Below are 15089 nucleotides of genomic sequence, written 5' to 3' on the forward strand. Positions count from 1 at the left end.
TGATTCTCACATTCTGCCCCCCTTTCCATAGCTCTGATTTTCAGTATACGGGGAAATAATTTCACTAGCTTTGCTCTTGTACCCACACTGTCACCTAGAAAAATGTCTTCCAAATTGATAATGGAATGAATGAGCATTTAATTGAATAACCGTAGTAGTTTTGTGGTTAACTCTTGGTTTCCTCCGACTTTGAGGTAGAAGAAAGATTTAAAAAAAAAAAGTTTTAACGAGTCAAAGAGAAACATGAAACTGTATGAAAAGAGTGAAGAATTTTTCCTGATTTTGAGTTTTAAGAAAAGGGTTCTTGTAAACTAACTTGATTGAAAATAAAGATTAAGTCTGTTGTTTAGGGGTTTTTGTTTGTTTGTTTCAAGATAGGGTTTCTTCGTGTAACCATCCTGGCTATCCTGGGGTTTTATTTGTGGGCCACTCACAGAGCTCCTGCTTCTGCCTCCTGAATGCTGGGACTAAAAACATGCATCATCACCGCCTGGCTCTTTCCATTTTTTAAAGACTGGTGTTTAATAAAATTGTATTTCATTCCAGCTAACCAGTCTATTCCATGCCCAAGTTGCTGTGTTGTCTGTTCAACAACAATAAATCTGTAGAGATAGATAAACCTGCTTGATTGTTTCAAGCTGTATTTGTTAACCATGAATTTAAGAATAAACTGATGGGCTGTAGAAATGGCTCAAGGGTTATTAACAGTGGCAACCTTTGCAGAGGACTTAGGTTTGATTCCCAGCACACACATGGCAGCTCACAAACTGCCTATAATTCTAAGTCTGGGGTATCTGACACCATCTGCTGGCCTCTCCACCACAAGATTGCAAGTGGTACATATATATAGGCAAAACACCCATACAAATTAAAAGAATGAATTGGTGAGCTGGGTATGCTTGGTGAATGCCTCTAATCTCAGCATATGGGAGGGAGAGGCTGGTTGATGAGGTCACCTTGGTCTGTCTTTAAGTCAGGCCAGCCCGGACTAGCACCTGTCTTAGAAAGCAAAACAAAATAATGAGAACGGATTGGTGATGGTTAGAGTACAGAAAATAATCTTACAGATAAATTTGCTCCAGATGAACATCTTCATATAATTGCTTCCAAATTCATCTAGCTAATGTTTTCTTAAAGAACTGTGATTTAGTTTTAGGTTTCCTTGAAAAGGGTTTGTTTCATTTTATAAAAGTTAGTCTTGAGTATGTGCCTATAGGATTTTTCCTTTTTTAAAAAAAAAAAAAAAAAAAGGTTTCTCTGTGTAGCTTTGTAGCCCAGGCTGGCCTCCAGCACACAGAAGTTTGTCTGCTCTGCCTCTGCCTCCCAAGTTCTGGGATTAAAGGAGTGTGGAGTGTGCTGCTGCTGCCTGGTCAATTTGCTATTTGGTTTTTTTTTTTTTAAGTTTTGGTTTTTCGAGACAGGGTTTATCTGTGTAGCTTTGGAGCCTGTCTTGGACTCTGTAGATCAGACTGACCTCAAACTCTTGTAGATTTGCCTGCCTGTGCCTCCCAAATGCTGAGCTTAAAGCTGTGCGCCATCATTGCCCAGCTAGTATGCATTTTGGATTTGGAGGTAGAAGTTGAAATTGGGAAGTGGGAAATTGTTTGAAAACTCATCTAGAGCTTTGGATCAGATTTGGCAATCGGTCTAATGAATGACCTTTCTAACCCAAATTAACTTCTGCTTCCATGTTCATTTAATTTACTTTTGTTTTAATGATAACCAGCAGTCAGCTAAGAGATGTAACTTACCTTCCCTAGCTAGCTTTCTTTCTTTTTGAAAATGCAGATTGAGGGACAATCAGCCATTTGAAAGGTTGAGTTCAGTTAGTTTATTGTAAAACCTTCATGGTTATAGTTCTGCCAAAAAACTATATTTAATTTTCAGTTTGTTTGGATGCTAATTTAGAGCCAGTGAGTTACTTTTTTTTTTTTTTTTTTTGTATTACCAGGTCTTTGGATTTATAGCTTCTATTCTTATGGAGATTCTTGTGAGAAATAAAAATCAGGAGTGCAAGAAATGTCACACTGATTGTATGTTTTTCTTCTGGTTTGTTTATGTTAAGACCTTTGCACTGTGTAGCCCTGATTGGCCTGGAACTCACAGATATCCACCTGCCTTTGTTCTTCCCAAGTGCTGGGATTAAAGCTTTCAGCACCACACATGTCCCAACAATATACTTTCTAATGAATAGGATTAGATATCAGAAGTCAGTTTTCAGGGAGCTAGTTTTGATGACACCTAGCTGTAATCTCAGCATTTAGGAGGCTTAGACAGTAAAGCAAGTCGGCATTGTGAGGAAAAACAACACTAACAGAACACTCCTGACATGGGATCTGAATGTAAACCTAAGTGCTACTGGAGCATTCTCTTTCCTATAAAACTTTAAGAGAGCCATAGTATATCATTGAGGATTTTGGTGACAAGTATATAAATTTGAAGACCTTATTGTCCTTATTTCACCTATTTAAAATAAGCAGTCACCACATTGACTACATGTTGTTGATAAATAATTTTAATAGTTTAATTACAGTCTTGTGTAAAGCATCTTGTCTTTATCTAAGATGCCAAGTAGAAAATTGGCTACAAGAAGATTGGATGAAGAGGCAGGTTTGAGAAAGTAAGAAACTCTTAATAGAGTGGGTGTTATAATTTTGATACAATGCCTTGTATTATCTGTCATAACCTTTTGTTTCTTTCTGTATGTTCGTAAATGTTTATGAACAATGTTCTGATTTAAATATTTGTTTGTGCTTTATACTTTCTAACAGTGTCATACAGTGTGCTCTGAATAAGAATTTGTTTACACTAAATATTGGGTAATAAAAGGCTCATTGACTGTATACATGAGTATATTTCTAATGGTAGAAACAACTTACTGGTTGTTATGAAATAATTGGTAAGTTACAATTACTTAAGTAACCACAAAGCAAGAAATTCAACTTTAGTAAAGTTAAATGTGTTGTGACCAAGAGCCTGTTACTTATGTGAAAGCTTATGGTGCTTTTTCCTCTTGATATATTGACTGTTGAATCCAGTATAACACCTTTGGCAAGTTCTGTACCACTGAGCAATATCTACAGTATGGTTTTTGTTACCTGCAATTGAACTCAGTATATATTTACCAAGTAAATTGCTATTTAGGATATGTATGCATATAATTTTAGAAAAATGCTTTTGTACATGTGGTTTTTCATGTTTCTTTCCTTCTGTTCTTATTTTTCCCCATGTTTTGATTAAAAAGTGCAAGTGAGGGGAAATCAAAAGTTTTCAAGTTATAGTATGAATTCCATTATTAGTTTTAACTAAATTAACTTTATATCTTAGAAGATTGTTTATTTCTGCTAGACAGACTTTCTCTTTAAGATAGGGTCCCCTTATGTAAGGGAAGCTTTCCTGGAAGTTACGATCCTGCCTTAGGGCTGTTTTTATTTGTCACCATTCCAGCTTTGAGTAGAGACTAAATTACTTGCTTTTCACTTGTAGCCTTTGCAGAGTCTATCTGTTTTTTGAGGCTTTTATGTCTGGGTAGAAAGGAAGATAAGGTCTCCTGTAGTCCCTGCTGCCCACAAATTCCACATCCTATGTCTGTCTCCCTAGTGCTGCAAATACAGCCACCAACCATTATTGGCCAATAAGAAATTTACTTTCAAATGATTATTGTTAGAGTCTAATTTTTTTTGAGAAATATTAAAATAAGCTAATCATGTGTATGCTTTTGATTGACTCTTTTTGTTCAATTGTTTTTGAGACAGGGTTTCTTTGTGTAGCTCTGGCTGTCCTGGAACTTGCCCTCAACTCAAAGATCCACTTCTCTCTGCCTCCTCAATGCTGGGATTAAAGGTGTGCACTACCATTCCTGGCTAGGTATTGGTATTAATGATAACTGCATGTGTGACTCAGAAGGAAAGACGTATATATGCTATATATAGAACAATGGGAGACATGATTTCACTCTGTAGCTGTGGTTCTGAACCTATATACAGAGAAGTCTGGCTTTGAACTCAGAGATCCATTGGCCTCTTCATCCTGGGTGCTGGGATTATAGGAGTGCACCTTCATTCCTGGCCAGGTATATGTTTCTGCTGCACCATTGAAATTGTAGAAGCTGGGCTGGTGAAGTGGCTTATTAGGTAAGGAATTTTGCTGCTAGGCCTGTTTGAGCACCCAAGTTTGATTCCTGAGATCCATGTGGTAGATGGAAGTAGAGAACCAATATCCCAAGTTGTCCTGCTGATTTCCACATGTGTACCAAAGCGCACACACATCCATACACATAGAAATATTTTTTTTAAAGATGAAATAAATGTGGGGAAATAAGCCTACATTTTCAGCCAATAACCTTTCTAATATTTGCATTTTGTAGCTGTAGCTACCTAGTATTTTGTCTTTTCTAGCCTATACATATTCTTTGGAATAATGTTTTCTTTTTCCCCAAATTTGTCTTGGTTTTTTAAGACTGCCAGACCAGAGACTGTCGCTAATGATGACGAAGAAGCCTTAGATGAAGAAACAAAGAGAAGAGACCAGATGATTAAAGGGGCCATTGAAGTTTTAATACGTGAATACTCGAGTGAGCTAAATGCTCCCTCACAGGAGTCTGACGCTCACCCCAGGAAGAAGAAGAAGGAAAAGAAGGAGGACGTATGTGTTCTGACAATATAGTCGCTTCTTTTCTTTTTTTTAAAGATTTATTTACATATATGAGGGCTCTATTGCATGTATGACTTTATGCCAGAAGAAGGCATGAGATCCCACTCTAGATTGTTGTGAGCTACTATTTGCTTGCTGGAAATTAACCTCAGGACCTCTGCAAGGGTAGCTAGTGCTCTTAACCACTGAACCATTTGTCCAGTCCCCCAACATAGTCATGTCTTAATATTTATTCTTCTGAAAAATTACAGTGTTCCTTTAGAGAGTCAGGGATTGTTTGTGTCTTGAAAAGTGCTATAAACTAATGCTGGGCAGTGGTGGCGCATGCACTTGGGAGGCAGAAGTGGTGGATCTCTGTCAGTTGGTGACCAGCCTGGTCTACAGAGTCAGTTCCAGGACAGGATTCAAAACTACACAGAGAAACCCTGTCCTGAAACACCCCTCCTCCCCCCAAAAAAGGTGCTATAAACTGTACATATTGGTTATTAAGGAGTAGTAAAAGGTTACATTTTGGGTTTCAGTGTCTTTTGGGCATTTTAAGTTATGTTTGGCTAGATACAGTTATACTTAATTATTTTTCATTTAGTCCTAAAAGTGGGTATACTTGGTATGTTTATTGGGAATAATAGAACAAATCTTTTTGTAGGAAAGACAAATTTGATTTTGTGTATTCAAGTACATATCAAGTGCCAGATGTTCTTAAGGATGATTATTTCTTGCATCTTATAGATGTGAAATCGGCCCTGCTACTTTTTTTGGTTCTCTTTTTTGTGTTTTGGATGTTTTTGTTTTTTTTTTTTTGTTTGTTTGTTTTGTTTGTTTTTTTTTGTTTGTTTTTTTTTTTTTTTTTTTTTTTTTTTTGCTTCTTTCTATTTTGAAGACAGGGTTTCTCTGTGTAACAGAATTTGCATTGTAGACCAGTCTGGCCTTGAACTCACAGAGAGTCCCCTCACTGCCTCCCCAGTGCTGGGGTTACAGGTCCATCACTTCCTGGCCAATCCTGCTACTCTTTTCAGTTTTTCGAGACAGGGCTTCTCTGTGGCTTGGGAACTAGCTTTTGTAGACCAGGCTGGCCTTGAACTCACAGAGATCTGCCTGCCTCTGCCTCCTGAGTGCTGGGCCTAAAGCTGCGTGCCATCACTGCCTGGTAAATCCTGCTACTTTTAAGACACATTTTTTTCCTGTATGCTCCAGTATTTGGGTTATTGGAAAGAGTGCCTATGATGGGTAATAGATGAGGGATTTAAGAATAAGGAAATGATTTTTATTTTAATTTGAAAGAAAAATATTACAAGTAATATATTTTGTAAATGTGTAGACTGTTGAATTAATAGCATAATGTGAACTGTTTTTAAAAAAATCTTTGTGGGTTTCTCTGCAGATTTTCCGTAGATTTCCAGTGGCACCATTGATCCCTTACCCACTCATCACCAAGGTTCGTTTGAATTGTAAAATTTGATTGTTATGTGTGTGCTACTAGTTGTCACATTTGTGGTTTTTATTATTGTTATTACTATTATTATTTAATTTTAGATTAGATTTTACTGCCAAGTTGGTAGGTTTTTACTTAATCCTATTCATACCTGCATAAGATGCTGAATCATGACATTTTTATATTAATGTATGTAAATATCTATTCATTCCTTTCTATTTTCTTATTTTTAGGAGGATATAAATGCTATAGAAATGGAAGAAGACAAAAGAGACTTGATATCCCGCGAGATCAGCAAATTCAGAGACACACACAAGGTAGTATTTTTGTATGTTTACTTGATACCAATCTAGACTTTTTACAGAATCCAAAGCAAACAGACAAGAAAATCATCTTTACATTAGAGTATAATTTATTGCCTTTTATAGCCTTAGTTTTTACTGAGGTAAAAACAAAAGAAGACTAGCACCATATTTAAAAGTGGTCATTGCTTAATATTTTTCAGTCACTGACTACAGTCATCTCATTTAAATATGAACAGAAATTAATTAATAGATTTCAAAATAGACATCAGGTTAAACTATTTTAGGGGGCAGCAGGATAACCTACATCAGTTTAGTTTATTTTTGTGGGCAGTTCTTTAATCTTAGGAAAACTTTTATTAAAGAGCTGAGATTAAAATTAAGATTTATATTTGTGTGGATTTAAATTTAAGTTTGAGTGGGGGAGATTTTAAAAATAGGTCAGTGATTACCAGACTTAACCAAATTATAGATGCATGGAAGAACTGTAAATTCCCATAAAGCTAATCTATTCATTGACCCCCACCATTATGATAGAGATCATATGGTGACTAATGCAAGATGAAACTCTCAGCTTGGAAAGTAACAAGGAATAGGATGTAAGTATGAGCTTCTGTTTTTTATTATATTTATGGATGCCCCCTCAGAAAAATATGCAAAGGGGTAACTGGCTTGGAAATTGGTCTTTGTATATAGTAAATCCCACTCACGAGTTTTGCCTATTTAAAGCTTCTCTCAATGACAGTGCATCTGTGAATGTTCGCTGGTATTGAAGGTGGTGCTTTCGATGGTGAAATGCAAAATGCATGAGATGTATTTTGATGATAGAGGTAATAAGATATAACTTGTTCTGACTAGATTGAGAGGTACATAACATAATTCAGTGGTGTTAAGTGTTCATTTTTTCCATATTGAGTCTTTCATTGCTTTCAAAATCCCAAGTTGACAATTAATGCTGATGAATAAATGATACTGAACACTTAATGTCCAGATGCCCAACCATAGCTCACACACAGTGCTTTTTCAGGAATTAAATGCGTCTAAAAGCACAAATGTAACTCCCAACAGTTTTGAGAGTTACAATGGTGGTCTGTGGATTGTCATTGTAGAATACTTCTATGTATGCTCCGTATTCCGATTCAGGGCTGAGTAAGCTTAAAAATGGTATACAGTTGTGTGTGTGGTTTACCCCCTCCCCCTTCTGTTTTTATTCATTTATTTTAAACCCTGTCATGTTACTGGTAAATTCTGAGGAAATCAAGTTTGTTTAAAAAAAAAAAATAAATAAGATATTCAGCATTTTAAGTGTCTGTCAGGCATTTCATTGCCTCAATATTATTTTGATGGGAATGTTCTGAATAATCAAAACCAAAAAGGTAAAAACTAGTTCTCTTTGGGTGGTGTGGTTAAGGGGATATTTGAATTCTTAGAAATAAAAAAATGAGCTCAGTGAACCTTTGCATGTTTTGGTATGAGTTTATTAAATAACCACAGACTGTCAGGGTGTCAGCGTGGCAGGGGGCGTCCATTTACAGCACGGATGAGTCTGAAGAAAGAATAAGGTAAGAGCTTTGATTCCGCCCCCCCTATCCCAACCTCTTTCCTTTTCTCTCCATTACTTAGTTGATTTTAAGGAGTCACTTCTTTCCTTTCTTTATATGCATATACGATATATAGATCTGCTTGTGAACATACACGTTTCATATATAAGTAACTTAGCATTTATTATGGACTAGATTTTCTCACTTTTGCTTACATAGAACAATTAACTTTTAAAATGAGTTCTGAAAAAAATTGTTTTTACATCAGATTTAAGGTAGCATAGTAAACAACAGAAGTAAGAAATTGAGGACTTGTACAAAAGAAATTAAAAATCTGTAAGTATATATTATCTCCGAAATAAATTTCTTAAGTGTATGACACTGAGGTAAGTTTCATGTAGTCTAGATTGATTTTAAAATACAAATTTTAAATTCTATTAGGGATGTTCAGAAATCAGATTTTACCACTGTAGTAGCATTCAGTGTCTGACTTCTCTCTCTCCATGTCTCCTATCTTCCCCTTCTAATGTCAATGTATTCAGTATTGGCTCTGCCTGTACATTTAATTCAGCAGCTGAATATATTGATGCCTCACACACTAGCTTTTCTTTCATAATCCTCTGTCAGTTCTTTGGTCCATGAGCAAGAGAAAAAGTATAACAGGTAAGCCTGCTTTTTAAAGTTTTCAATGCTTTACATGACTGAGAAAAAAGAAAAATGCACATTTTGTTGTTGCAGTTCAAAATTCATTTCTGTGGAACTAAACGTGGAACTTCAAGGATAAATGTATTTTTGTTTTGTTTTACTTGATTGGGGTTTTTGTTGTGTGTTCTTTTTTCCCCTTAGTTTATATAGAAATCTTGTGGTACACTGGTAATCTTTCAGGATACACTCTTGGTACGACTGTTACTTGGTTTATTTGTGAACCGTGTACTTGCTCTTCCTCCCAGAAACATAGCTTGTAGGCAAGGTTAATCCAGTGTTGGCGATCCATGTCCTAGCACAACATCTGTAAGTTAACATCAGATCCTTGCAAGGGTGGATTTATCATTGTAAATAAATTTTTATTGTCTTACAGGCATAATGGTGGGCATAACTATATGGCTTTTAACTTTTAAATTAAAATGTTGCAGTATGTACATATTGCTTGAAGTGACTGGTTTTTCAAAGTTTCTGTATTTGGACTATATTTTGTAATGGTGGGGATAAATATTTCCATAATTAAGAAAAAAGAACCTAGCTGAATCAGGTTCTGATTCTTGTGGAGGGGGGGCCAACTTAGAGGACAGATGATTGTTGTATCCTTAGCTGACTGATTTCCACCTCCACTTTAAAATCCTCACCAAGTAGCCCGATGTCTAGGGTTATAATTATTATCACTGTTCCCATTAACTTAAAGATACTCATAATAGGCAGAATCAAGCTTTAGCTGATTGTCTCTTTAGAAATTAGTAGGAATCAACACATTCTTTGTGATTATTTTAGATATATGTAGTCAGTGACCAGCCACTCAATACAGTTTCCCAACCCCAAATTGGAGATTCCTGGTTTGTGTAGAGTATATGGTATATGGTTTTGCACGAAATCTAGCCGTCTGAATGTTTCGTTTTAATTTTTCAAATAAAGCCACAAGTATTTAAAGCTTTGGTGGTTTGATGCTTTTCTTATAAGTATTGGGCATTGTGCCGGGGAAAGTCTAAACAGTGGAGCCACAGAACTAACTCTAAAAGTACTTTTATTGGTTTCTAGAAACTGGAAGAAGAGAAAGGCAAAAAAGAAAAAGAAAGACAGGAAATTGAGAAAGAACGGAGAGAAAGAGAGAGGGAACGTGAAAGGGAACGAGAAAGGCGAGAACGGGAACGAGAAAGGGAAAGAGAACGTGAACGAGAAAAGGAAAAAGAACGGGAGCGGGAACGAGAACGGGATAGGGACCGTGACCGCACAAAAGAAAGAGACCGAGATCGAGAGAGAGATCGTGACCGTGATCGAGAAAGGAGCTCAGATAGAAATAAGGATCGGAGTCGATCAAGGTAAGAAGACTTTATATATATATATATTTATTATATAGTTTCTCATAGCTTTTAGTTGGTAAGTTTTCCATAGCCTGCTTATCTTGTTTATACACAGTAATATCATTGGTGAAAGCTATAATGTTGTCCTTGGTTTTGGTGTACAGGGTCTCTCTGTGTAGCTCTGGTGGCCTGGAATTTGTTACATAGGCTAAGCTGATCTAGACCTCAAAAGAGATTCTCCTGGTTCTGCCTCCTGAGTGCTGGGATTAAAGGTGTGCACCACCGTACCCGGCACATTTGTGTGTGAGTGATTTGCCTTCATGTATATATATGCACCAAGTATGTACAAGCCAGAAGAGGTTGTTAGATCACCTGTAACTATAGTTGTGTGCCATCACATTGGTCCTGACTCTTACTACAAGAGCAACAAGTGCTCTTAACTCTTAAGATGTCTCTCCTAGCCCTGTTATTTAGTTTGTGAGATAAGCTTTATTGTATGTAACCTAGGCTGATTGTGAATTTAACCTTTTGTCTCAACTTCATGTGTGCTGGTGGGCTTACAGACATGCCCCATCATGCCAGTTAGAATGCTTGATGGCAGGTCGAGCACTCTACTGCTGAGCTACATTCCCAACAACAGTTTTATGGAGTTACTCTTTCTCTGAGGCCAGTTTTCGTAAACCTAGACCCAGTTGGTCTCTCAGTGTTAGGGCAGACAAGTTCCATTATCTTTGGGTTGGTAGTCAGGTTTTTGCACTGAGAAGTCAGTTCTGCCAGTATTCTCTTGAGAGGTTGTGTGTGTGTGTTCACGCGTGTGTATTTGTCTTTGACACTGTGTCCATCTATATTTAGAGCAATGAGAACAGTATCTCACTATGTATGTAGTTGTGGCTGACCTGAAACTATGTAGGACCAAGATGGCCTAAAGGTCAGTTTGTCTCTGCCTTCCAGACATTAGGATTAATAGTGTTTACCACCATGCCTGGCAATATTCTTTTTTTGCAAATAATTATGTATCTCCACGTATAATCAGTCAGAATCAGTAGTTTTTCAATCTTTTATGTAATCATGTTTATTTTTTGAGGTAATTATTAGCATTCACTTCAGAATGTACTTCAAATTTTGTAGTTAACAATCTGCCTTTCTGTTTAATTCCAACATTGGGATTAGAATGTTGAACCTTGTTCATTGTAGACAAATGCTTTACCTGAGTGTAGTACCTTTGAGTATAGAGAAGTTTACAGTTCTCCAAAATTTGAATATTCTGACTTGTTCACATACTGATTTATAATACATGTCACAGCTTCTCTTGGTCCCTAAAGAAAAAGAATTATATAAAATATATTCTGTATTCTTTTATTTCCTTAGAGAAAAAAGCAGAGATCGGGAACGGGAACGGGAAAGGGAAAGAGAGCGAGAACGGGAACGAGAAAGAGAACGGGAACGAGAGAGAGAAAGAGAACGGGAGCGTGAAAGAGAGAAAGACAAGAAAAGAGACAGGGAAGAGGATGAAGAAGATGCATATGAACGAAGAAAACTTGAAAGAAAACTGAGAGAAAAAGAGGCTGCTTATCAAGAGGTAAACAGGAAATGTTTTACCTTGTAAAGTATGTTGTACTCACATAGGTTGGTGAGCCATGGTTTGTAGAATCTTGTGTGGAATTTTAAAGTTTTGAAAACTTTTTTTTAGCGCCTTAAGAATTGGGAAATCAGAGAACGAAAGAAAACCAGGGAATATGAGAAAGAGGCGGAAAGAGAAGAAGAAAGAAGAAGAGAAATGGTGAGATTTTAGGTTTAAAAAGGTGTTTTGTCAAATTAGAAAACATTCAATTTTACTGTAACACAGAAAACCTTATTAAAAATACATGGCAGCTTCTCAGTTAATACTGTTTTTGTTTTTTTCTTTTGGTGTGTGGTCTCACTGTACCTCTGACTATCTTGGAGTCCATGGTGTCAAACTCCTAGAGATAACATGGATATCTTATTTCAAACAAATTTGAGATCAACTCCATATACATTCCTTCCTACTTTTCAAATTGTTGCTACTTATTAGGAAAAATGTGTAATGTGATGTCATTTAAGATTCTAAGAATATGTTGAGCTTGCTTCCGATGGGTGAGTTGTCTGCAACTGCTACCCTAAAGTTCAGTCCCCAAGTTCAGTTGGGTTGGAAAGTAAAATTTGATGCTTGAAAGCTATACCCTGACTTCCACATATGTGTTATGACATCCACATGCACACACACAAAATATAAGTACCATAAAGTAATTCTTACAGAATTAGTCATTGCTGTTGTATGATTTATTGGGAATGAGTTTGTTGTGGTTTCTTTTCTCTCTCTTTTTTTAAGGCAGGATTTTTCTGTGTAGCTCTGGAACTAGCTCTTACAGACTTGAACTCATAGAGATCCCCCTGCCTCTGCCTCCCAAGTGCTACAATTAAAGGTGTGTGCCACCACTTCCCGCCTATGATTTATTATTTTTACTTATTTTCATTGGTCTTTTGCCTGCATGTATGCATGTGTGAGGGTGTCAGATTCCCCCGAACCTGAATTGTGAGCTGCCATGTGCGCGTTGGGAATTGAACCATTGCTCAATGCTCTTAACCTCCCTTTTGTTCCTCTTAACAGTGCTTTAAGCAGAAGTATGTTTAGTATTTATCAAGTAGTTTTCTTACGCTACCATATTCCCTTTGTGTGGTCATAGAGTTAGGTTTGTGTTTCATTTATACTGGATTCTATTAAACCTGAACCAGTTGGCATATTTGTTTTGTATAGTGGTTAAAAATTACTTTATTGTTTTGTGTGCTAAGGTGGTGGTGTACACCTTTAATCCTAGTACTTGAGAGGCAGAGATAGGTAGATCTCTGCAGTCTAGGCTAGCCTGGTTTATAGAGCTAGTCCAGGACAGCCAGGATTACACTCAGAACCACTATTTAAAAAAAATAAATGGTGAGAGATAGAATTAGGGGAGGAAACAGACAATGTTGTGCTTGTTGTGAACAAACCTGTCCTGTATAGCTGTGTTTTCAATATTGATAATGCATAAGAATACTGTTATGTATTTATTTATTTTTCCTCTGAGACAGTTTCTCTGTATAGTTTTGGAGCCTATCCTGGAAATCAGGCCGGTCTTGAACTCACAAGGTCTGCCTGCCTCTGCCTCCTGAGCTCTGGGATTAAAGAAGAGCAATACCACTGCCAGGCTAGAATACTGTTATTCTTGTCACATAATCTCCTTTCATTTATTTGAGTATTCATCATATTCCAGCCTAATGCCTTGGGGTGGGCCATACAGAAGTGATCATAATTTTGAAAAAAAAAAAAAATCAACAATGTAAGCAGATAAGCCAGTTACTGTGAAGTTGTGAATGTTTCGAGAAAGAGTTATGTTCACAATATTTTGGAAGCACTACAGAAGAATGTTCATTGTGCCACAGGAAGTAATTATTAAGGAATATATACATGATTCCTCTGGATGTCTGTTACAAGACTAAGATGGCTTTTGTCTATCTAATGCATTTAATACAGTCATATTGTTTTGCTTCCTAACATGTTCAGGTTTCATTGGAAAACAATGTATTGTGGAAATGACATTCAAATGAAATCAAAGGATATTTGTTTTTCATACTATATACATGGCTCTTTTTCATGTCTCAGATAGGTCCTGAAGCTGAGTTATGTACTATTTTAATAAGATAACTCATTTCATATGTGAAGTAATTGAGACATTGTAGTTTTAAATGCTATAAATAAGGAAAGAAAATACTTTCCTAAGGGAAGTACTCTTTTTACCCTGAGTTTTATATACTTTGTTCTTTCTTCAAAGGCTAAAGAGGCTAAAAGACTGAAAGAATTCCTAGAAGATTATGATGATGATAGAGATGATCCGAAGTACTATAGGTAAGCAAGTGTAAAATGATAGCCTGCTTATGAATATGAGCATAACAAGTGTCCTTAGGTTTAGAATCAATAATCCCATGTGTCTTTAGAGGGGAGTCCGTGATGGAGGGTTTTTTTTTTTTTTTTTTTTTTTTTTTTTTTTTAAGATTTATTATGTATATAGTGTTCTGCTTGTATGTCTGCCTCCAGGCCAGAAGAGGGCACTAGATTTCATTATAGATGGTTGCTGGGAATTGTACTTATGACCTCCGGAAGAGTAGCCAGTGCTCTTAACCACTGAACCATCTCTACAACCCTGGAGGGTTATTTTTAAATAACTATTTAGGCTTATGAATTTGTCTTTAGTGTTTTAAAAATTGTCCCTTCTGGTCCCTACCTACCATTTCCACAATTATTGATGTATTACTGTGTAGTTATGAATTGAACCACTTTGCCTTTACTGGATGACCCATTTTGCTTTGTAGTCCAGGCTGGCCTTGAATTTACAACTTCCTGCTTTGGCATACAGATTGTAGTTAAAGTCAGGTACATCACCCCCACTCATTTTGGTGGGACAGTGAACCTTACACATGTTAAACATTCATTCAATACTGTCTGAATTACACCCCCATCCCCAAAAGTCTTCTTAGTTCTTGTAGTGTCATTACACCTTACCTGAAAAAATACAAATTAATAGTTGTGGCTGGGCAGTGGAGGCACACACATTTAATCCCAGCACTAGGAGGCAGAGGCAGGTGGATCTCTGAGTTCCAGGCCAGCCTGGTCTTCTGATCAAGTTAAAGGACAGCCTACAAAGCTACAGAGAAACCCTGTTTTGGGACAACCAAAAAGAATTGGGAATTCACTGGAATAGATAGACACAAAAAAGCTGCCTTTTGAAAGTTACCTTTCAGCTTTTAGGCACATTAGAGTGATTTTTTTCAGAATAAAATGATAACCCATGTTTACTTGTAGAGAACAAGCACACTTGGATCTTAGCTTAGCATTCTGTTGTGTGGTTTCCAGTATTGAGAAAATGTACTGCTGGGCACATTCTGTATACTAGGCAATGATGTGGTTATTAAATGAGTCCTTTTACCGATGTAGGGGGAGTGCGCTTCAGAAACGGTTGCGTGATAGGGAAAAAGAAATGGAAGCTGATGAACGGGATAGGAAGAGAGAGAAGGAAGAACTTGAGGAAATCAGGCAACGTTTACTGGCGGAAGGACATCCAGATCCAGATGCAGAGCTCCAGAGGGTGAGATACTA

At 36.8% G+C, this 15089-nt stretch overlaps 1 protein-coding gene across 4 annotated transcripts in view; it reads left to right on the plus strand.

The window, feature by feature from the left end:
• The window catches only part of Rbm25 (RNA binding motif protein 25), a 43740-nt gene that overhangs the window by 20083 nt on the left and 8568 nt on the right, over nt 1-15089 (plus strand). For all 4 annotated transcript variants that reach the window (XM_051196288.1, XM_051196289.1, XM_051196291.1 and 1 more), the window contains 8 exons: nt 4459-4644; nt 6035-6088; nt 6319-6402; nt 9678-9958; nt 11309-11519; nt 11631-11720; nt 13768-13841; nt 14928-15078. In XM_051196288.1, coding sequence (XP_051052245.1) covers nt 4459-4644; nt 6035-6088; nt 6319-6402; nt 9678-9958; nt 11309-11519; nt 11631-11720; nt 13768-13841; nt 14928-15078 — 1131 coding nt within the window. The remainder of the gene's footprint in view (nt 1-4458; nt 4645-6034; nt 6089-6318; nt 6403-9677; nt 9959-11308; nt 11520-11630; nt 11721-13767; nt 13842-14927; nt 15079-15089) is intronic.

The sequence above is a fragment of the Phodopus roborovskii genome, unplaced genomic scaffold (genome assembly GCF_943737965.1).
Source record: "Phodopus roborovskii unplaced genomic scaffold, PHOROB, whole genome shotgun sequence".
Taxonomy (NCBI): domain Eukaryota; kingdom Metazoa; phylum Chordata; class Mammalia; order Rodentia; family Cricetidae; genus Phodopus; species Phodopus roborovskii.